At 46.0% G+C, this 24,030-nt stretch overlaps 1 protein-coding gene across 2 annotated transcripts in view; it reads left to right on the top strand.

Moving 5' to 3' along the window:
• The window catches only part of LYPD6 (LY6/PLAUR domain containing 6), a 104,013-nt gene that overhangs the window by 73,799 nt on the left and 6,184 nt on the right, over positions 1–24,030 (top strand). For both annotated transcript variants that reach the window (XM_068245838.1, XM_068245839.1), the window contains exon 5: positions 20,889–21,019. In XM_068245838.1, the coding sequence (XP_068101939.1) occupies positions 20,889–21,019 (131 nt within the window). The remainder of the gene's footprint in view (positions 1–20,888; positions 21,020–24,030) is intronic.

Here is a 24,030-nt window from a genome sequence, read left to right as displayed (position 1 = left end):
GTAGGTATGGAACCTAAGATTCTTCTCGTCTCAGGTTCCCTTTAAGTAACCGCTGATCTCAGCAGTAGAGATGGCAGCTCGCTGTGCTGAACTTCCAACCTAGAATGTCCTGCATGACTTTGACCTGAAATCAGCTATCCTGTGGCATTCACAAACCTGCGCCTCCTTACAGGAACGCGGACACCTTGGCGGGCTGCATCCTATTGGCCAGGCTCAGGCCTGGATTTACATCACAGGAGCCTATAGGCACAGATGCCCTGGCACTTTAGACTTTGCCCTCCATGAACCCACAAACCGCCACTGAACCGCACCACAAGTGTGCTGGCTGGCCCAGCTGTCACTTCTTCCTTACATCTCTTGCCTGACATAGGTAGCTACAGGTGCCCCTTAGTATTAGGTAGCCAGAGATACCCTCAGTATTAACTAGCTAGAGGTGACCATGACTGAAGGGAGATCTAATCAGCTGAATGCCAAGAACTGGGTGTGTAAGCTCTCATTTATGCTCTGCTCGAAACGCTGCATAGGGAAGGAGGGAAGCAGGTACTAGGGGAGGTGAGCGAGCCAAACCGCCTTTTCATCATCCGGTGCCTGTAGGCATGTGCCTATAGTGCCTTATGGTAAATCCAAACCTGGCCAGGCTAATGGAATGGTGAGTGTGCCAATGGCAAACCCATAACTCCCAACTGTCCCTCTTTTGGAGGGACAGTCCCTCTCTGGGATCCCAATCCCTCTGTCCCTCTTTTTTCCTCATGTATCCTTCTTTCAGGACTTTTGTACAGACCTATGTAAATATATGTATTTGATCTACAGAAAAATTTGTTTTATTGACACTAAACTTTATCCCCATCCTTTAAATTGATATATTACTTATTTTAAAATGTTAATCTAAAGGAAAATGAACCAGGATAGAGAAGACCAGTGTGGTTTGAATTATAAAACATATTTTTCTTATGAAATCTTTTTGATACGGAATGCATGACTAGTGGTGTGTCGGGGGTGTGGCAGGGGCGTGGTTTAAGTGTCCCTCTTTCTTATTTCAAAAAGTTGGGAGGTCTGGTGAAACTGTGCTCAAACTGCCTACTCAGCAGCTGCCAGAAACTTTTGGTTGTAATGCACTGTCTCCACCTCTAGAGGTCACTGTTTGGTGTACTGGAGGCAGGCTGCTTGTTCAGCATGATGTTTGTGTCTGGCTGAGATGGCCATATTTTGCAGCTATGCTACATTGCATTGAGTCTTTGCTCGCACATGTTTACAGCTGTGTAACAGGTAACTGGATCTACGTCTGCTGGCCGAGGAGGTAGCGAGGAGTGCTTTGTACTTGCGGGATTCAGAGAAAGCGCTGGAGTATTCCTCTAGGCCTCGCCTTCGGCTCTCGGCATCCAGCTTTCACTGTAAATCTGTCAAAAATGATGTTGGGAAAATACAGAAAACACGTTATGCACCCCGCTACAGCCTGGATATTAGAATAATGCTACATTCAGTTCAGTCTGTTATCTGCTAGGCCTGAAATGTAGCCTGCGGGCATCGGGAGGACATACATAGCTTCGCATTGTTGCAATCATCGATGATCTTATCGCAGAATCGGTGATTTACGCACATCTCTGGTAGCCAGGAATCCTCTGACCCGACCTCCATTTAATGAACTTGTCAACACTGATGAGACATAATTCATATCTCTGACGCGCCCTCCCCTCGTCTATCAAAGGAGCAGCTTCCCTAGATAAATGGGTCCACTTGTCTTTAAAGTCAACCTGCGGCCAATTCCTGTTTAGTAAAGCGAATCCCTGAAAACATTGTACACGTTCCTGTCTTGTAACTCACTGTTCCATGCTTGGCCTCAGCGTTATTGGTAAGGACTGTTTCACATTGAGAGGGATTTGCATCACGAAAGCACTGCGTTACCATTTCTGGAAGCGATTGCAGTTCTGTAAGGGCCCATTCACTCTCTGGTGCTTTGCGCCTGCGATTCGCGCTTTGTTGATTGCCAGCATCACAGGTAATCCTGTGGGATTCCTCTCACTGCAGGGATTGTGGCACATTTACGATTATCGCCGATCCCAAACGCGCTACATGCAGGATGCAGCATTTTCCTGGCGATTGCGTTGTGGTTCTCATTCACTGGGATGAGAATCGCTAATGGCCATTGCTGAAAAATCTTGAAATAACCCAAATCATGAGCACGATTTTGCATTCCCGAGTGTGAACAGGACCTCAGGCCAGGGGAACTGGACCGTGATTTTCTCAGCGATTATCGGAGCGATCGAGAAAAAGCCTTCATTGCTTTGTATAGCTCCTGGTCAAGATTGCAGTACTGCTGTGAAGCCATCACCATAGGGTTCCTTTGGCGCGGCGCTTCGCCGACTGGCAAGCACTGCAAAAACACTGCTAGTGGCCTATAGCCCTAACAAGTGTAAGCAAAATCGCTAGCGCTTTTTGGTGTGAAACAGCCCTTCCCATAAGGATGGAAGTGCCCAAGTGTAAAAATATATATAAACTTCTAATCTTACCAATATTATAAATGGGAAAGTTCGGATGTTTGGATGTTTGTTACTCGATCACGCAACAATGGCTGAACGTTTTTGAATGAAATTTGGCGCACACATAGTACATTACCAGGAATAACATATATATACTTTTTATCCCCATAACCAAAAAGTGGGAGGAGACAAATACAAATTTCACTGGGAAAATGTAAACTGCAGCCATTCTTACACTATTAATGGTAGAGTTCTCAAACTTTGCACAGTTGGTTACTGGGTGAGTGGGATTAATATTCATAAAAGTGGGTGGAGCCTACAAAAGCCAATCAAAATTCTCCTATTGATTTTCAAGGGGAATATTTAACTGCTGCCATTCTTACACTGTTAATGGCACAAGCCTCAAACCTGGTACAGTTGGTCATTGGGTGACTGGGGTTCAAATTCAGAAAAAGGGGTGGAGCCACAGCCAATCAGATTTGTTTCATTTCAATGCAAATTATTGATGCCAGACCGCAAAGCTCACAAACTAGATCATTGAGTAATTGAGTGTTTGTGTGTTAGGGTTAGAAAAAGTGGGAGGAGCCAAAACCAGCCAAATGCATACCCGGGCAACGCCGGGCCATCAGCTAGTAGTTTTAATAAGAATGAGAGGTAATCTCTTACCTCTTCTGGCGAAAAAAACCCCAGTAGTATTGGAAAAGTAATTATTCAAAACACCAGGTCAATACAATACACAGTGCCTTGCAGTAAGGTGAATAGGACATGGGTGCTTCTGAAACCATCCTTAAGGTTCCCAGGAAGGCCTTTTACACGGACCACGTGCTCGCATAAGGTGAATTTGGAGATGGCTTCAGTAGCAACTTAACAGGCACAATGTTAAACTGCAGTTATTCAGCCTTAAGGTGATGAGTTGGGCGCTTGATACTAGCCGATCAGATACTATGGTGGCTCCTGCTTTGAGGTAACACTAGCAGAATGGTTATCACTAGCTTTCCAGATTTCCTGCCCAATCCCTGAGCATTCAGAAAGCCAATATGAAAACATTGGTTGTTTTCTCAGGCACTCCGCTTTGCTACAGCTACTATGTAAGCGAGCAATTGTCTGCTTCGGTGGAGACCATGGCCTCTAAATCAGATTGTCTGAGGTAGGCAAACAACTGACTAGCGTGAAGGGCAGTAAGGCCCGGTTCACATTAGCGGTGGCCGTCCGGAATCGCCGTGCCGGAGCCGGACCGCTTTCAGAACGGACGGAACGGACGCACGGCATGGCAATGAAAGCCTATGCGTCCGTTCACACGCGTCTGTTCTGCCGGACCGGAGCCGGACCGGATCCGGGCCGGATCCGGACTCCGGCGTCCGTTCCAACATGCGCTATTTTTTGGTCCGGCTCCTCCGGCAGCCGTATCCGGAGAGGAGCCGGACTGCACCATCCGGCCAATACAAAGCAATGAGAGCCGGAGAGCGCACAACACACTGGCTACAAAAACCGGACGTTCTACCCCACTTCCTATGCATTTTGGATGGGGACCACATGGGCCCAGCGAAGAGTGGGGCAGCAGCGATTTCATGCTGGAGCTCTTTTTGCCAGCAACATGTCTGATATGTCTGAAGGAGGCGAACAACAGAGAGAATTCCCAGGTTTACGAGTAAAAAATGCCTGGATACATGGTCCCAACTGCAGTCTCTGTATCCACGGATGGTCTCCACACGTCCACCTGTCTCCAACAATGACCCCAGACCCTTCTGCTGACCTTCCAGACCCCAGGTAATAAAAGGATGTTATCTCCTTAAGAAACCGGATCCGGACCGCAACCGTGTTCACACCGCACGGAAACCGGATGCAAACGGACCGGATCCGGATAGGAACCGTACGGATCAGGTCCGGTCCGGATACGGCGCGGTCCGGACATCCGGTGCGGTTTTTACTAAACCGCAAGTGTGAACGGGGCCTAATAAGTAATGCTGCAGATATTGAGGTAAGGACAAAAGACTTGTTTGGTGTTCTCCTACTAAAGTAAATTGATCTCAGAGTAAATGTAGTACATACCTTAAAGAGAATCTGTATTGTTAAAATCGCACAAAAGTAAACATACCAGTGCGTTAGGGGACATCTCCTATTACCCTCTGTCACAATTTCGCCGCTCCTCGCCGCATTAAAAGTGGTTAAAAACAGTTTTTAAAAGTTTGTTTGTAAACAAACAAAATGGCCACCAAAACAGGAAGTAGGTTGATGTACAGTATGTCCACACATAGAAAATACATCCATACACAAGCAGGCTGTATACACCCTTCCTTTTGAATCTCAAGAGATCATTTGTGTGTTTCTTTCCCCCTGCATCTCTCATGCACTGAAGTTTCAGGCTGCTCATTTCTTCCTGCAAACACCTTTGCCCTTGTCTGTAATTCTTCAGTATGTGAAAGCCCAGCCAGCTCAGAGGAGGATTTATCCAGCTTGTAAAAGATGAGAGAGAAGCTGCCCTAATCTAAATAGTGCAGAGAGGGTCCTGGAAGGGGGAGTTCATAGTAGAACCAGAACACTGAAGAACTTGGCAGCCTTCCAGACACAGGCTGACAAGTCTGACAAGAGAGAGATAAGTTGATTTATTACAGAGACTGTGATAGTAGAACGTGCTGCAGTAAGCCAGAACACATTAGAATAGCTTTTGGAACTTGTAGGATGATAAAAAACAGGATGCAATTTTTGTTACGGAGTCTCTTTAAGCCCAATCTACACGATACGATTCTTTGTGCGATTCAATTACGATTCTATTTACGATCCGATTAAATCCGACTTGTCCGATTGGGATTTGATTCGATTCAATTCGATTTGCCATTGCAAAACAATGGCACATCGAATCGAATCCTGATCGGACATGTCGGATTTAATTGGATCGTAAATAGAATCGTAATCGAATCGCACAAAGAATTGTATCGTGTAGATTGGGCTTAAGATCAGGGGTGTCAAATTCAAATACAAAGTGGGCCGAAATTCAACACTGGGACCAAGTTTCCTGGTTTCTAGTACGTCCACCCCCCTACAGTATCCTGGTTTCTAGTGCCCCCTGTCCCTATACAGTACCCTGATGTCTAGTGCCCCCCTCCCCTATACATTACCCTAGTGTCTATTGGCCTCCTCCCTCCCCTATAAAGTACCCTGGTGTCTAGCGGCCTCCTCCCCCCTTATACAGTTACCTGGTGTCTAGTGGCCCCCTCCCTCTCCAGTTCAGTACCCTTGCTTCTAGTTACCCCCCCCCCCCCCCTATACAGTTCCCTGGTGTCTAGTGCCCCCCCCCCCCCCATATACAGGTCCCTGGCATCTAGTGGCCCCATCCCTTCCGTATACAGGTCCCTGGTATCTAGTGTTCTTTCCCTATACAGTTTCCTGGTGTATGATGAACCTCATCCCTCTCCTATACATTTCCCTGGTGTCTAGTGGCCTCCCTCCCCTATACAGTTCTCTGGTGTAGTGGCTTCCCTCCCCTATGCAGTTCCCCGGTGTCTAGTGGACCCTCTCCCGTCCCCATGTGACTTTATAATTTCAGCCCTTAGCCATATAGACTTAGTGCTCAGGTGCTTGCGGGCCAAATATGACACAAATTGGGGAAGCCACTGGTGTGCCAAAATATGATGGCACGGGCCAGAGTTTGACATGCATGCCATAGATGGACTTCTTATTGTACTATCAGCTGTCATTTGCCAGATATTCATATGAGTAAGTTCTCATTCCATTTCTTAAAATGACTAAACAATAAGCTTCTACTTTCTGGAGTACGATTCCTCACATCAGTGTTCTCCCGATGTTGTTGAGTGGAGTACGATGCCTCGCCTGAGAGCCATAGCAGCCGGCAAGTTTACCTCACAGCAGAGCCTGCTGACAAGCTGTGCTTTCATGTCAGTGTTTACATTCGATCGTAGAGTAATATTTTAGAAATGAAGTCAGTTATTAACATGACAGCATTCCGAGGCTTGAAGAACAGCCATATTTCTGTTGTTAATTGGAAGTTAAAGACTTTCCCTGCAGTGAAATGCCGTTAGGGCTAATCTCCGCTCCTCTGGGCCGCCTGACACCGCCTGTGATTTATGTATTACCTGTCGTATATCAATCGTCACCTCACCTGGCGTCTGTGACTAGGGAGGAGGCGGGGTTTATAGCGCTCCCTCAAAGTGGCCTTTATTCCCTAATGGAGAGAGGCCAATCCCCATTGTCAGCACATATTTGCCAAACATCAATGTCCCCTCTCTCTCCCCTCATGATGTAGTGTGTCTGAAAACACACACTCAGCTATTAATCACGGTACAATCGCTGTCCCTTCACAGGGGATTACTGCTGTATGCAGAACGCTGCTCACATGTATCACTGAAGATAAGAGTGACAACAGATTGGAAAAATGACTACAGCACCGTTCTTCAACCGGGGTTCCGTGAGAATCCCTCGGGTTTCAGTGCATTTTGCCTCTCCCGTGGGACAAAATAGTCTCACTAGTCTTCTGATGCGACCAGCGGATTGATTTAATCCGCGGCGCACTGAAGGGTGCGAAAACCGCCCAATGAGAGAGCAGAGTCTGCTCTCTCATTGGGTGGTTTTCGCACCCTTCAATGTTGCATGAGAGAGCAAGCGTCGGGTTGACGCGAGGATGCAGCTAGCACAAGGACTGGAGGCAGCATGGATGCAGCAGCGAAGAAGGCGGCTAAGATTGAGAGTGAAGAGATGACAGGCAGCTGGTGGTGAGTATGTTCTTTGAGTTCTTGCCAGCGGGAGAGCGTGTCAGGATGTAGATGAGGTTGCCACCGTAGAGACTGGGGGTAAGTTTACTGGGGTTACCTATGCCTAGCTATACTTATACTGGAGGCCCCTATTCCTGTCTACCTAGCTATACTGGGAACACCTATGCCTAGTTACCTATACTGGAGGCCCCTATTCCTGCCTACCTATACTGGGAACACCTATGCCTAGTTATCTATACTGGGGGCCCCTATTCCTGCCTACCTATATTTGCTATGGTAGTAGATTGGTGCAATTTATATGTGCAACATTGTTTGTACATAATACATGACATTAGTGGTGATAGAATGCTAATTAGTAAACGTTTTAAGTTTGCAATCAAAATGGCGATGTTCCTCGGCATCATTTTCATGCAGGGGTTACCTAAGATTTGAAAAAAAATTAAAGTGAACCAGAGACGAGGCATCCTCATGTATTTTACCATATATATATATATATATATATATATATATATATATATATATCAGTGGGAACATTAAGGTGCCTACACACGTCGGACTGACACAAGCTACCAGTCGTCAGACCCACCCGAATCAGTCAAAACCAGCCTTATCAGCTGTCCGACAGACTGTACACACGCGGAAACTGTCGTCAGAATGTCCGGCGGGCGGGTCTGACGACTGGTAGCTTGTGTCAGTCCGACATGTGTACGCACCTTTAGAGAAAACGCCTAACTTGCTCTCTGTTTCATTCTGCACTGCTCAGCTTGCTTGTCATCAGCCCTGATAAAATCTCCGACTGAGCATTCAGTCTGGCTTTGCTCAGGAATCATTATAGCGGAGTCTGTCTTCTCTGAAGTCTTATCAAGCCCAAGCCTGCCCCCTTCTGGCTCTGCTATAAGGACTTAGCTATAATGATTCCTGAGCAAAGCCAGACTAAATGCTCGGTCGGGGATTATATCAGGGCTGATAACAGGCAGGCTGAGCAATGAAGCATGAAACCGAGAGCAGGGTAGGTGTTTTCTCTAATGTTCCCACTGATATATATGGCAAAATACATGAGTGTGCTTCGTCTCTTGTTCACTTTAAGGGTTCCTCGGCACAAGAAAGGCTGGACTACAGGGTAGTGGGAGGAGTAAAGGTCCCCAGACATCAGACGATGTATGATCAAACAAAGCAGGGCGGACAAGCACTATCAACAATAGTACAATTGAAAGGCTGAACAATAAGACAACAATAACCAAAATTGTGTGCAGAAAGGCCAAACAATGTTGCAATTACTACCATAAAGAGAAGAAAATGGCCCTGCAAAAACCGCACCACAAGGTATTCAAATACAAAACAGCCTTTATTAAACCATATCAAAAATAAAACCAATTAAAAACAATTGCACAATGTAATAATGCCCTCAAAGTGCACTGTAAGTGCTGCTGCGTACATAAGTGAACATAAACCGCAGGCTAATTCCTGATCGATTTCAGCATGAAATATTTTAGCAATCGGCCTCGTGATACCACCTCACTGCTCCGGCCGCTGTCCCCCTACTGGTGCCCATGGTGCAACTTTTAATTTTTTTTTTTTTTCGATTAGCTAATTTTGTTCAATTATTCAGTTAGATAAAAAAAAATCGCACAGTTGTTTAGTTGAGGCATCGCACACGAATGTTCGATTCGTCAGAAAATGCAGAGAAAATGATCGAATATAAGATTTTTCCAACAAGTCCGATCGGATTTTATTGAAAAAATAGGATACTCTTTCATTTTTCTTGATTGAAAAAAAAAATTATTTTCGACTCACGCTCAATTTGATTGTTTTGGTTGAAAAAATGGGAAAATCAAACGTTTTTATTGTACGGCGTATTGGCACCATACTGTACATGTGCCCCACACAAGAAACAAGCATGCAGCTAATCCAGTCAGATTTGACAAAATTGTGAAACACCAGATCTGCTGCATGCTTGTTCAGGGTCTGCATGCTGTAGATTCTCACACGACCGCATCCTCCCACCTTCTCCTCCTATACACTTCTGCAACGGGAGTGGAAGTGATGCGACGTGATAGTCACGTGTGCCCCTGCTAAACCGCCGCTATCGCGCCGCTAAACGGGGGTCCCTCACCTCACAAATCCCCTCCGAGCAGCCGGGGATCTCTTCCTGGTTGAGGCAGGGCTAACCGCCGCAGCCCTGCCCCACGCGCGTCTGTCAGCGCGTATCGTCGCCTCTCCCCCGCCCCTCTCAGTCTTCCTTCACTGAGAGGGGCGGGGGAGAGGCGGCGATGCGCCGCTGATAGACGCGACTAGAGGCAGGGCTGCAGCCGTTAGCCCTGCCTCTAGGAGCAGCATTTGGTCGTTGATTTCGCGGGGGGGGGGGGGTGTTTGGGGGTGAAGGGACCCCCGTTTAGCCGCGGGATAGCGGCGTTTTAGCAGGGGCACACGTGCCCCTGCTAACTATGAGCTCTGAAGCGAGAATTATTCTTGCTTCAGTGTCTCTTTAAAGTGGCACTATGGCGACACATTTTAAAATTTAAAATATGTGCAAACATAGACAAATAAGAAGTATGTTTTTTTCCAGAGTAAAATGAGCCATAAATTACTTTTCTTCTATGTTGCTGTCACTTACAATAGGTAGTAGAAATCTGACAGAAGCAACAGATTTTGGACTAGTCCATCTCTTCATAGGGGATTCTCAGCAAGGCTTTTATTCTTTATAAAGATATTCCCTAAAAAGGATTTAAACAATGATGCTGGCCAGCTTTCCTGCTCGTTACACAGTTTTTTGGCAATTGGACAGAGCAACTGCCATTCACTAAGTGCTAAGAAAATAAATAAATCCCTGAGAATCCCCTTATGAAGAGATGGACTAGTCCAAAACCTGCCGCTTCTGTCAGATTTCTACTACTTACTGTAAATGACAGCAACATAGGAGAAAAGTAATTTATGGCTCAATTTACTCTGAAAAAAACGTACTTCTTATTTGTTTGTTTGCACATATTTTAAATTTTACAATTTTTCGCCATAGTGCCCCTTTAAAGGGAAATAGACATGGCAGCCTCCATATAACTCTCACTTCAGGTGTCCTTTCAAAAAAAAAGGGTTACATAGTTACATAGTTATTTTGGTTGAAAAAAGACATACGTCCATCGAGTTCAACCAGTATAAAGTACAACACCAGCCTGCTGTATTTTTTTTTTTTAGTGCTAACCAGGGCTGCCATCAGAAATTTTTGGGCCCCTCAAACATCATCACACATCATCAGGACTGGACCCCCCTCCTTCCTGGGCCCACCCACTGATTGCTGTGCCCGCCCACTAGCCACCCCACCCCCGTGTCTGTGAGCAAAGTGCGCTGCGGCGAAAAATGTGCGTGGCTCCAACACTGAAGAAAGAGGCATGCACAGCATGATGTGGCAAAAAGTGGGCGTGACCATGGCATGTTGTGGGTGGAGCCAAATACTAGCAAAATACAGGTAGGCTAACAAATGAGATAGGGACTTGTTCTTATCCTTTATACACTCTAAGTCCAAATAGAAAATGAACTACTGGCCCCATTTAACCTTCCCGCTCTAATGTGGTCTATAGAACAGCACTTGCCAAAACGCACCCATTCCTCACTATCTCCCGCCACCCCATTTCTATGTGGAATAGAGTGAGATTTGTGAAAGGCCTACAATCCAAAGTTCCCCCTCTGGCCCCTATGTTTGACAATCTCCCCTGGGCCTGGAATCGGGCACCTTATTATGGTGGAGGTCTGGTGGCTTTCTAGTGGAGTCTGAAGCGAGAAATAAAAGAAAAAACAGATACTTACCTAAGGAGAGGGAAGGCTCTGGGTCCTATACAGCCTTCCAGTTCCTCTCCTGGTTCCTGCGTTCCACCGGTGGCTCCCCTGTTAGCAGTCTCTGTCCGATGGAGTTGGAGACTGCTCTCTGCCGCTGTGGAAGACTTCAGAAGTCTTTGAGAGCCTAAGTGCTCCTGAAGGCGTATAGCTCCGTACTACGAACGCATGAGCGTGCTCTGGCGCACACTTGTGCATGCGTAGTACACAGCCAACGGTCTTCGGGAGCACTTGGGCTCCTGAAGTCTTCTGAAGCCTCCCGCAGTGGGGGAATTGAATGGAGAAACAAGCTTTGGAATGAGTGGACTGTTAGAGGAATGGGAAGGATCTATAGGACCCAAAGCCTTCCCTCTCCTTAGGTAACAATTTTTTTTTCACCCTTATTGAGAGAGGGCAAGACACCCACCTAGAATCAATTTGGACAACTGACCACCCCCCTCCCCCCGTCCACTGAGTTTTCCCTGCCATGCAGATACAGCACTGGTTTTGCTCCATACAACTCCACTCCGCTTTACCTGAACCAAGGACCTACTTTGAATTATGGTGGGAAAAGAGGGCCCTAGAGCAAGGGTTAATATCATATCTCTATTTAATGGCCAAATTGCCGACAATAGGGCAGTGGGAGCAGAACTTGGGATGGTCCCTACAGGCTGCTCGCTGGTTCAAATGCTCTGTAACTCTGTGCAAAGGCAGAAGTTATTATTCACATATTGAGACCAATGTGAAAGTTCTCCTACGCATGTATCTCACTCCTGCCCCACTGTAACTACCCCGATCAGTGCTTCAGGCAGTGCTCCACGGTGGGCACATTATTTGCCCATATATGGTGGTGTTGCCCAAAGCTATTGGTCCAAAATCTTTTGCTTTACTGGTCCGGGGCGTACGTTAAAAAGGGGCACTGGGAAAAAAGGGCGCGGGGTTTTAAACGATAAACATGGATAACGTTTAAAAATATAATGTACTATATTTCGTTTAAAAATAATGTTTTATAAAGTTATAAATCATTAAATAATGTGCATGAAATTGGCAATTGTGAAAACGTTAATCTTCCGTTTAAAAAGTGAAACGTATAATGTTTAAAAAAAAATAGTAAGTAACCCTCCCTGTACCTACCCCTAACCCCTAGACCCCCGTGTTGGTGCCTAAACCTAAGACCCCCCTGGTGGTGCCTAAACCTAAGACTCCCCTGATGGTGCCTAAACCTAAGACCCCCCTGTTGGTGCCTAAACCTAAGACCCCCCTGGTGGTGCCTAAACCTAAGACTCCCCTGATGGTGCCTAAACCTAAGACTCCCCTGATGGTGCCTAAACCTAAGACTCCCCTGGTGGTGCCTAAACCTAAGACCCCCCCTGTTGGTGCCTAAACCTAAGACCCCCCCTGTTGGTGCCTAAACCTAAGACCCCCCTGGTGGTGCCTAAACCTAAGACCCCCCTGTGATAAGCATTAATAACGTGTGAAAAAAATATTGTGCTGTTTTTCGTTTAAAAATAATGTTTTAAAAAAGATTGTACTGTTTTTCGTTTAAAAATAATGTTTAAAAAATTATAAATCATAAAATAATGTGTAATCATGAGAAGCAGTTATAAAACAGTAAAAGTCTCCGGGCGCCGCTTATAAAACGTTATTTTTCTCCGGCGCCCTTTTTTCCTGTCGGGCGCCCATTAAACGATATTTATTATGGGAGTGAATGGCGGCGCCCGATTTGTCCACTTGCCTCAGACGCCCGAATTTACTGTTACCTGGTCCGGGGACCTGAGGACTGGGCTTACTATATCCAGAGGTTTACTATATCAGAGTTTATATGACGTGATTCTACTGAAACAGTTTTTTGGTTTGTGGAACGAATCACTTGAGTTTCCTTTAATCCGTATGGGGAAATTTGCTGTGATGTAAGAGTGCTTTACATTACAAGCATGTTTCAGGAAGGAAACCAAGGTTCCCCTGTATTCTTGAAAACGTGGCAGCCGTGGCTTACTTATGTGGACAACCTAGACCTGCAGTCTCTGGCCACCTCCACCTGAAATGTTCAGTAGCTCAATGGATCTCCTTCCTTTGTCCCTAAACTGCTTGTTACTGATGATTTACCTTGGATTTTTACAATGTGGTGCAGATTTAGCCTGTCTCTCTCCTTTGTACTTTGGATGTATGATATTATTTTCTGATTTCTTTGTTATGCTGGTTATGCTATAATGTGACCTGCCCCAAAATTGGGGTATTTCTTAGAGTGTTAAAATAAATTTTTGTCAGTATTGAAGAGACTCTGAAGCATTTTAAAATGCCTGTTTTTATGGAGCAGGCCACTTCAGCATTATAATCCAAATTGATTCGCCGAATCCCTGTTGCAGAATGATGTCTTTATACCCCCCAAATCCTGGGGCAAAATTCCACGACTTTCCAGGTCGTGCATTTTGCGGCCCGGGAGGCAGAGCTTTGCGCTGTAGCTCTGCCTCCAGTCCAATCAATCTCCGCCGATCTCTGCCTCTCCCCGCCCCTCACAGTGAAAGAAGACTGAGAGGGGCGGGGAGAGGCGGAGATTGACTGAAGCAGAGGCAGAGCTACTGCACAAAGCTCTGCCTCTACCAGGAAGGAGCCCCAAATTTGCCCCGGGGATTTCAGGGTGATTAAGACCTCGTTCTGCCGCGGGAATGCAGCAAATAATTTTGGATTATAATGCTGAAGCAGCCTGCAGCATAAAAACAGCTATGTTAAAAGACTTCAAACTCTCTTTAACTTTTTGAAACTAAACATGCACAATACAGCAAGTCCTTTCTACAGCAAGCCTTATCTTTCATTTTGTGCAGAGCTCTTCTTTAATGTCTTGGAGTATAAAAAGGATTATTACCTAAACTGCAATATAGTAAAACATCCACATGATGTCACTGTGTGTAAAAGCTGATAGTAATCATTATGGGATTGTCATTTCCTGTTTTCACTCGGTTTCTCTCTGTTCTAAGTAAGCTGCACTTCCTGATGTTGGTGTATGATCTATGCATGTTTTTCTACAGTAAAAACTATTATACTGGGTGCCCAGGGCCTGGCAGAGGCAGAGGCGAGAGAGGCTCCAGCCTCTGGGCGCGGTGTAGGAGGGGGCGCTTCTTACTCTAATAGGAATCAGTGTGTGACAGCTGGGGGGGGGGGGGGGATGAAGGGGCGCACTTTGGTGTCTCAGCCTTGGGTGCTGGAGGACCTTGTCCTGGCTCTGTGGGTGCCTATCTGTGTGACAAAACGTTAAGCTCCAATATAATGTATATAACTTTTAAATATACTGAGGAAGATTCCATTCCATTTGCATTTGGAGTAATTGATTTATCCCCACCCCAGGCACACAGGCTTAACGGCCACCTGCATCCCATCCGCCACTGAGCCCATTCACTAAGCAAATATTTTTTTTTGTTAAACAAAATTTACATCATATATTTAATTTCTAAGGGAGAAAACCCTGCTGTGTCGCACTAATCAGTTATCGAGTTCGGCGATTGCCAGACTTCTGACAAACGTTTTGTTTTTTGTGCTTAGTTACTGTTTGTGTTGCGCACAGGGTTTGTTAGTTGGACTGGAGATGAGAGATGGCTCAGACAGCTGTTAGCAGTCGATCGGCTGACGGCCGCGTGTTCGTTTTGAGAACACTCTTGTTTTTTTTCTCCATGTTTTGTTTCGGGGTGGGTTGAGATCACTGATTGATTGTGAAATGGAGACATGTTCTTGGCGTTAGTCATTAACTGTTCTGTGAAAGGATTTATGCGTATTATTGGCATAAAGCAAACTTGAAAGGAAAACTTGCTGCCTGTTGTAGCATTGAGGGTCATGTGATCAGCCTAGCAACCACTAGGAAGACTGAGGAAGATCATGCATGTGACCAATGGCATAGGGATCACCATAGCAGCCATTGCAGCTGCTTTGGGGCCCATAGCCAAGGGGGAGTGAGTGGCCGGTGGTGATAAGAGGGTCGGTGGCAGACCTCAGGCAGGCTCCCTGAGATGCACAATAGCGGAGCATATAAGAGAAGTGACTCGCCTCCACTGGTGAGCTACCATTTCCAGGTGTCTGTCTCTGCGTCCCGTGTCCCTGTGAGTGTCCCATCTGCGCTTTGAGGGGGAGTGACGTGAGCCGCACGGCCAAGGGACGGGCGCAACGGGTGGGCACACGCAGCTCGGGTGTGTGCGCAGCGGGCGCATGCGCAATGAAGACCTTGCCCATTTTTAAACGGGCTTAGGTCCACTAGTAATATAATAAAAAAGTGCTTAATTTTTACAATAATTATGTATAAATGATTTAGTCAGTGTTTGCACATTGTAAATTCTTTCCTCTCCCTGATTTACATTCTGACATTTATCACATGGTGACATTTTTACTGCTGACAGGTGATGTCCGTGACAGGAAATGCTGCTTGCTTTTTTTGGCAGTTGGAAACAGCTGTAGACAGTAAAACGGCTGTTATTTCTCACAATGCAATGAGGTTCACAGACAGGAAACTGCCAGGACCATGGTCCTCACAGTTTCCTGTGGGAGGGGTTTCACCACAATATCAGCCATACAGAGCCCCCTGTTGATCTGTTTGAGAAAAGGAATAGATTTCTCATGTAAAAGGGGGTATCAGCTACTGATTGGGATTAAATTCAATTCTTGGTCACGGTTTCTCTTTAAGCTGAGAATGCAACCTTTAGTGGGGGCAGGGCTATTTCTGGATACCTATATTATGGGGTGCCACTCTGGTTACCTATACTAGGATGCTGTCGATTACTGGGTGCCCATCTGGCTATCTATACTGGGGGCTATCTAACACTGGGGGGTACCTCTGGCTACCAGTACTGGAGGGCTACTTAAAGGGAACCTGAAGCGAGTAAAATTATTTAAAATAAACACATGGAGTAGCTGCAAAGGAATATTACACACTAACCTCACCGTCAGTTCCTCTCAGAAGCTCACCATTTTCTTCTTACAGTGATCCCTTCCAGTTCTGACAATATTTTGTCAGAACTGAAATATACCAGTTGCTGTCAGTTTTATATATCAGCAGCTGTCAGTTACAACTGAATGTGAAAGGTAATGTCCATGTTTCCCTATGGCTCAAGTGGGTGATATTACAGTTTGACAGTGTGCTGATCAGGAAGCGGTTATGGGGTAAAGGCCATTTTAAAATGGAGGAAGGAGAGTTCCATTGAACACAGTGGACAAATGGGACGCAGGAGAGGAGAAAGAGATTGAGAAGTAGACTACACGGGAGGTAAGTATGACCTGTGTATGGTTATTTTGACTTTTTATTTTCAGTTCAGGTTCTCTTTAATGCAGGGGGGCACTTCTGGTTACCTAGAACGTGTGTGGAGTGTGTGTGTGGAGTGTGTGTGTGGAGTGTGTGTGTGGAGTGTGTGTGTGGAGTGTGTGTGTGGAGTGTGTGTGTGGAGTGTGTGTGTGGAGTGTGTGTGTGGAGTGTGTGTGTGTGTGTGTGTGTGGTGTGTGTGAAGGGTCACTAAAAATGCCTTAGAATTTCTTTTTTTTGGGGGGGGGGCAACAACATTTTTTGCTTAGGCCCCAAAGCCACGCCCCTGCATGTGACCTTTATCTCTGAAATCGAAAGCTGAATAGTCATTTTCAGAGATAATATAATGGACAGGTTACTCATCTATAGAAATCATCAGTTTATTCTGTATAAATACATGGAACGTCATGTGATCAGGTGACTGATTTGAAAGTTTCTAATTGGATCTGCCAGCCATGAGAACAGGAAGCCAATGAATTGTGAAAGCAGACAGCAATAAAAAATAAAATGAAAACAGATTCTAACCCCCTGGTTTATTCAAGGCCGCCTAGAAACACCCCGTCTTGCTGCACAGCGCAGAAGCCTTTGTTACATCACTTGGTGACAGCAAACGTGGACTCTTCCACAGACTCTGTTAGGAACACTGTGGAATAACTGTGTTTAGATGCCTGCTTTCATGCTTGCATAAAAGCTGAAACCAATAGATCGCATGTGAGCTATGGCAAAAATTCACATATTTTAAAGCAGGTCTCCAGCTATTAAGGCACAATTAAAGTACCCCTGAACTGGGCTGTAAATAATATACTTGTTATACTGATTCATGTCTGGGGCTGCGACATGCATCACAGCACCTTCCTCCCCCCATGAGCGCAACCCCCCCCCCCCCCCCTCCTTCTGCTTAGCCGAAAGCTTTGACTGGAGTAGAACGTCGATTATAGGCTGGGAGGAAGTGTTAGTACTTCCTGCTCTCTGCCCGTCTTTAGCTCCGCCCCCTTTACGTGGCACTTATAGTTCCTGATCTATGACTACACACAACATGCAGAGGAGCTGCGCTGTGCGCAGGCTTGTGAAAATTGGAGTCAGAACAATAGTGTATATTAGTACACTATTGTTCTGACCTGAATTATCACAAGCCTGCACACAGCGCAGCTCCCCTGCATGCTGTGTGGTACTCAGATAGGGAACTAAAGGGGGCAGAGCTAAGGACGGGCATAGAGGAGGAAGTACTAACACTAGCCCATAATCGATGACTCAGTAGAGCGAGGGATCGAGGGGGAGCTGGAGAGGGAGAAGGATTGTGCTGGGACATGTATAATAAAATTTAAAAAGTATATTGTTTAAAACCCTGGTCAGGGGTACTTAAGGCCCATACAAACGCTGGATTGATGTTGCCCAATGGGTATAAGGCATCATCCCTGGGCCCAATCTGTACACACTGTACAGCTAACGACACGGTCTGTTGCTATGCGGGGGGAGGGCTGATGGACTGGCACTGATATGACAGCACATGGTGGCCAGAGCAAGTGGTGACAACAGAGCGGCCATTGCTCTACCGAGTTGATCTACCTCACAGAAGCTCCGTTCTCTGCCAGGAAAGAGTGTTAAGGTCCACCCACGACACAATTTTTCAGAGCATTTTTTTATGACAAGCGATCCTTTTGACGATATCACGTAACATTGTTTAACGAAATTTTGTTAAACAATGTTCAATGACATGTGGCCAGTTGCCTGTGGTCCGATATTGGTCATGGAGAGAATCCGAAGACATAACAACAAAAGTTGTTTAGGTGACACCTTTAATGACTTACTGTACAAGATTTCTTTGCAAGCTTTCGAAACTTTAACCACTTGAGGACCCACCCTTTACCCCCCCTTAAGGACCAGCGCTGTTTTAGCTGATCTGTGCTGGGTGGGCTGTGCAGCCCCCAGCACAGATCAGAGTGCAGGCAGAGCGACCAGATCGCCCCCCTTTTTTCCCCACTAGGGGAATGATGTGCTGGGGGGGGGGTCTGATCACTCCTGCCTGCCTGGGTGTTGCGGGGGGAGGGGCACCTCAAAGCCCCCCTCCGCGGCGAAATTCCCCCCTCCCTCTCCTCCCTCCCTTCCCCGGAGATCCGAGGCTGCACAGGAACGGATCTGTCCTGTGCAGCCTCTAATGCTGGGAATACACGGTTCGTTTTTGCCTTCGTTTAAACCTTCGATTCGTTCTGTAAACGAATCGAGTGTTGAAAACGTATGTGAAAATAGTCATAATCTCATTATAGTTTCGATTAATAGACCCCAAAAACGAACGACTAGTGATCGAACATGTTTGATATTATCTCTCTTTATCCATCTAATCGAGCCATTGGTAGGCTTGATGGCTGTTCAGATCGATTATATATTCGTTTATGCTAGTCCGTCCCTGTAAAAAGGGATTTTCGTTTCTTTGCAGCCTTCGATCATTGGAAAAACGAAACCATCAGAATCGAAAAAAAAAACGAAACCGTGGGTGGTGATATTAACCGTATGACCGATTATTTCGGGATCGAAAAGGACAAAAGGCACAATCGAAACGAAGGTTTAAACGAAGGCAAAAACGAACCGTGTATTCCCAGCATAACAGGCTCCTGCCTGTCATGTGACAGCGCTGATTGGCCGGGGATCGCTGATCTGGTACAACGCTGCTACTGTTAGCAGCGTTGTACAGATGTAAACAAAGCGGATTATTTCCGCTTGTGTTTACATTTAGCCTGCAAGCCGCGATCGGCGGCCCGCAGGCTATTCACGGAGCCCCCCGCCGTGAATTGACAGGAAGCAGCCGCTCGCGCGAGTGACTGCTTCCTGATTAATTAGCTGGCAGCCGGCGATGCAGAACTGCGTCGCTGGTCCTGCAGCTGCCACTTTGCCGACGCGCGGTATGAGTGCGCAGTCGGCAAGTGGTTAAAGGACACCCGAGGCGAAAATAAACTAATGAAATAAATGACTGTATCTATCCTCCTTCTCCTAAAATGACTTTTTAAGATATTCCACAGTTTTATTTTATGTTTAAATGTACTTTTTTAAGTTTTAACTATTGTTTTTGCTCAATTACACATTCATTGAAGTATGCCAGAGATAAAATCTATGAACTATTGAACCTTTTTATCTCAATTCTGCTCTCAGAAGCCATTTTCTGCTAGGAAAGTGTTTTATAGTTGGAATTTCATATCAGTGAGGGTCACACTTTAGTCACTTCCTGTCTGAGTCAGGACTGAGTCAGCCACTTACAGACCTGATATTTAACTCTTTCAGGCAGAGAAAGAAAAAAAAGGAACACAGCCTAGTTATTTGTGTGCTAGGCACTGTACATACACATGTTTATCTCATCATGTCACATTTCAGTTCTGGTATCCTTTAAGCAGCTACCCATCCTCATTTAAATGTCTGCTTTCAAAAACTTTTATGCTTTCTTTTAAAACACTTTCAGAGTTTGTAAGAAAACATTCACCTCTTCTGCTCTCCTGGCTTTTGTACTCTGAAAGAGCTGAAGAAAGCCTTCCATGAGGCTTGCTCAGCTGTGTCAACAGAGATAAGCAATTTGTCTCAGTCACAGCCCACCTATTCTTTTGTCTATATACGGTACTGTAGCTTCCTGTAATGCCTCACAGGCTTTTAATGGACAATTTTATTCTAAATTCGGCCTGTTTCCGCTGGCGTTAAGCGCCGTATGCACGCTCAATCAATGTCGCCCTTAGCGATTGTTGACCAATCGTTATGGCAACATTTTGGGGGACAACAGCTGTACAGACATGTAGGTTGACTGGAGCTGATGGGCATGTACTGTTCTGTGGAGTGGGGAAGAGGGATAAAGGGTAGAGCACCAATGAGAGGCATCCTGTAGCTTGGGAAAGGGCATAGTGAGTTAATCTATGCTCATCGCTTAGCAACCCATTTAAAGAGGAACTGCAGTGAAAATAACGTAATTAAAAAAAGTGCTTACTGTTTACAATAATTATGTATAAATGATTTAGTCAGTGTTTGCCCATTGTAAAATATTTTAAACCCCTGATTGACATTCTGACATTTATCACATGGTGACATTTTTTCTGCTGGAAGGTGATGTCTGTGGAAAGAGATGATGCTTTTTTGGCAGTTGGAAAGCTTTTATTTCCCACAATGCAATGAGGCTCCCACAGTGTGATGTCAGTACCTAGGCGCTGACATCACACTGTGGGAGGGGTTTCACCACAATATCAGCCATACAGAGCCCCCTGATGATCAGTTTGTGAAAAGGAACAGATTTCTCATGGGAAAGGGGTTATCAGCTACTGATTGGGATGACGTTCAATTCTTGGTTACAGAGAATGGTATATTAGCCATCCACAGGGCGTACGTATTAGTACACCGCTGGTGAGCAGGGCACAGGGTTAGCCGTATGACAATAAATACTATTCCCCCTCCAAGTCATAGCAACCCGGAGGTAGAAGTAATTTGGAATCTGGCGATCATGTGGGACTAGACACAAGGACCCTATTCAATTAACTTTTCTCATGAGGTTTCACTCAGGAGATCATTTTAAATTTTCTCTACTGAGGTGTGGCAGTCATTGTATATCACGCTATGTTTCTTCTTCTTCCCCAGACACAAGATACTGTTACTCGCAGCACATGATGGATGGGATGGGGGACAGTCTGTCGGTAATAAAGCGCTGTGCGCCTCTGGAGCATTGCCTGAACACGGGATGCAGAGACACCGGGAGACACGGCCACAAGGTACCTACTAATAGAAAGCTTTCACATGACTGCTCCCCGTGGCAGCTGTACATCTGTGCAGCTATAGAGGTCTGGGACACACCCTCTTACCTTGCTGGCTCTGTAGAGGTAATAGGGGCCTGTGATGTAGCACTTCCCCCTCCAGAGCCGGAAGCACTGTCTGAAAATTGGAACGTGCCCACAAGAGCGTATGCTTAGAGGTCGCAGCGCTGGATCGCCGGGCTGGAGGAGGATCAGGGCTCCCTTACTGAGGTTTATTTCAAATCATGCTTCCGGTTCACATTAAAATGTACATTGTATCTGCTGTGACCATACACATTGCTGATCCAGCACAGTGTGCAGTGCACTTCTGTCCAGTTCAGTTTTGTTGGTTCACTGTTTGGCCACTGTATATCTCTTGTATACTCCTCCTGCCTCCCCAGCCCCCAAATTCTGTGTAATCCAGGGAGCGCTTTGATATTTATCCCATTTGGAGGCTGCATCGGGTCTCCTCTTACTCCCGGAGCGGTGCTGTATGGTGACATCATCTGCCGGTTGGCATGACATGTCATGTGATCGGGGTCCAGAGGATGATGTCAGCATACAGTTATTTTGTGGGCTAGCCGGCTGGGTAAGGAAGGACGAGTACACAGTGCTGCAGGGTTCAGATATAAGAAAGAAAAAAAGTTGGCAGCCAAAAGGTAAGTTGAGCGTTGACCAATAATGCCTGGTAACGTTTTACCAGAGGCAGGGCCAGTTTAAGCAACAATGGGGCCCCAGGGCAAAATAAACCTGGGGGGCCCCCTCAACATATACCCCGGAACAAAATTCGGCATTAGGGGACCTTTTTTGCAGCTGGTATAGTCAGGGTTTGAAGTCCCAATCGGTCGGAGCTCCACATTCTGGCTATCCCAGCCTGCATGGGGGACAAGGGGTTAAAAAGTTTCAGGAGGGGGGACCCCACATAATTTTTTTTTTTTTTTAATTCCCACACTCTAAACATAAAAAAAAATTGGGAAAATAGGAAAAAATGCCAGGGATCTTCATACAGCCATATTGCGGCTGTATAGCGATCCCTGGCCAAAGCGCTGCGGCTGCGTATGGACCTCCTGGAAACCCCGTCAGGAAATTTATTGCGCTTTCGTTTGATGCATGTAAAATTACACTACCGTTAGGTTTGCTACTAAAAGTGACATTTACCGCATTTAAAAGTATACTTTTTTCCTTCGAAACTTTAAAACCGATTTTCTCAAAAACTATAAGGTCTATTTGAAAAATTGTTTTTTCCTCTTATTCCTAATGATCTCCTTAACATATCCTGCAAATTTAGGGTTTCTTGCATTTAAAGAGAACCCGGGGTGTGCTTAAAGAATGTTATCTGCATACAGAGGCTGGATCTGCCTATACAGCCCAGCCTCTGTTGCTATCCCAAACCCCCCTAAGGTCCCCCTGCACTCTGCAATCCCTCATAAATCACAGCCGTGCTGTGAGGCTGTGTTTACATCTGTAGTGTCAGTCTCAGCTGCTCCCCCGCCTCCTGCATAGCTCCAGTCCCTGCCCTCGTCCCTTCCCTCCAATCAGCAGGGAGGGAAGGGATGCAGGTGGGGACTGGAGTTCTGCAGGACGCGGGGAGAGCAGCAGACTGACACTATAGAGATAAACACAGCCAGCTCTGACGAGCTGTTTGTCAGCAGCGTGGCTGTGATTTATGAGGGATTGCAGAGTGCAGGGGGACCTTAGGGGGGTTTCGGATAGCAACAGAGGCTGGGCTGTATAGGCAGATCCAGCCTCTGTATGCAGATAATATTCTTCAAACCCACCTTGGGTTCTCTTTAAAGGAATACTTAAGGGAAAAAAAAATGACATTTACTCACCCGGGGCATCCCTCAGCCCCCTGAAGCTGGATAGTGCCCTCGCAGCCCCGCTCCGATCGTCCTGTCCCCGCCGGCGGCTACTTCCGGGTGCGGCGACAGCCGCCGACAGGCTGGGAACGCGGCTGATTTTCCGCATTCCCACTCGCTATATGCTGCTATAGCGTATATAGCTACGCTATAGCAGCATATAGCGAGTGGGAACGCGGAAAATCAGCCGCGTTCCCAACCTGTCGGCGGCTTCGCCGCACCCGGAAGTAGCCGCCGGCGGGGACAGGACGATCGGAGCGGGGCTGCGAGGGCACCATCCAGCTTCAGGGGGCTGAGGGATGCCCCGGGTGAGTAAATGTCATTTTTTTTTTTCCCTTAAGTATTCCTTTAAGGTGGATTTGCTATTAACCATTAAAGTCGGCAGGTTTTTAAATGTGTTTTTTTTTTTCCTTTGAAACTTTAAAATCGATTTTCTCAAAAACTATAAGGCCTCTTGCACACTGCAAGCGATTCTGATTCCGCTTTTTAATCTGTTTTTACATCCGATTCAGATTCCGATTTGCAGTTTGCTCCCTGCACACTGCAAATCGGAATCTGAATCGGATGTAAAAACAGATTAAAAAGCGGAATCTGAATCGGAATCGCTTGCAGTGTGCAAGAGGCCTAAGGCCGATTTGAAAAAAAAAATTTCCTCTTGTAGCCACTGGGGGCCTCTACAAGCTCTGGGGCCCTGGGGCAGCTGCCTCCTTTGCCTTAATGGTAGCGCCGGCCCTGACCAGAGGACATGAAAAGAAGTCACTGCACTTTCCTCTGTATAAAATCCTAGATAACACTGTTTATCAGCTTAGAGATGAATAAAAAGGCTACAGATTTGAAAAGGAAAGACAGCAAACCCGCCTTCCACCCTCCCAGGGAATTTATTAGCAGGACTAGAGAGTAAACATGTATAATAAACATTGCAGAAGAAGACCGAGGCAACAGTGAGTGAAGTATAGAGTCTGTGCCGGATGATGAACACAAATTAACTGTTTTAATAAACAGGACAGGTAAACAAATAAAATGTGTGAGTTACAATGTACAATAGAACTGTTTACATTAAAGCTGTAATGGATAAAAATGGATAATTTGTAAATTTTTTCATTGTTTCCTTATTTTCCCTTAAAAATGCAT

This window comes from Hyperolius riggenbachi, chromosome 7 (genome assembly GCF_040937935.1).
Source record: "Hyperolius riggenbachi isolate aHypRig1 chromosome 7, aHypRig1.pri, whole genome shotgun sequence".
Classification (NCBI taxonomy): domain Eukaryota; kingdom Metazoa; phylum Chordata; class Amphibia; order Anura; family Hyperoliidae; genus Hyperolius; species Hyperolius riggenbachi.
Note: the sequence above shows the minus strand (reverse complement) of the source record. Positions and strands in the feature narration are given on the sequence as shown.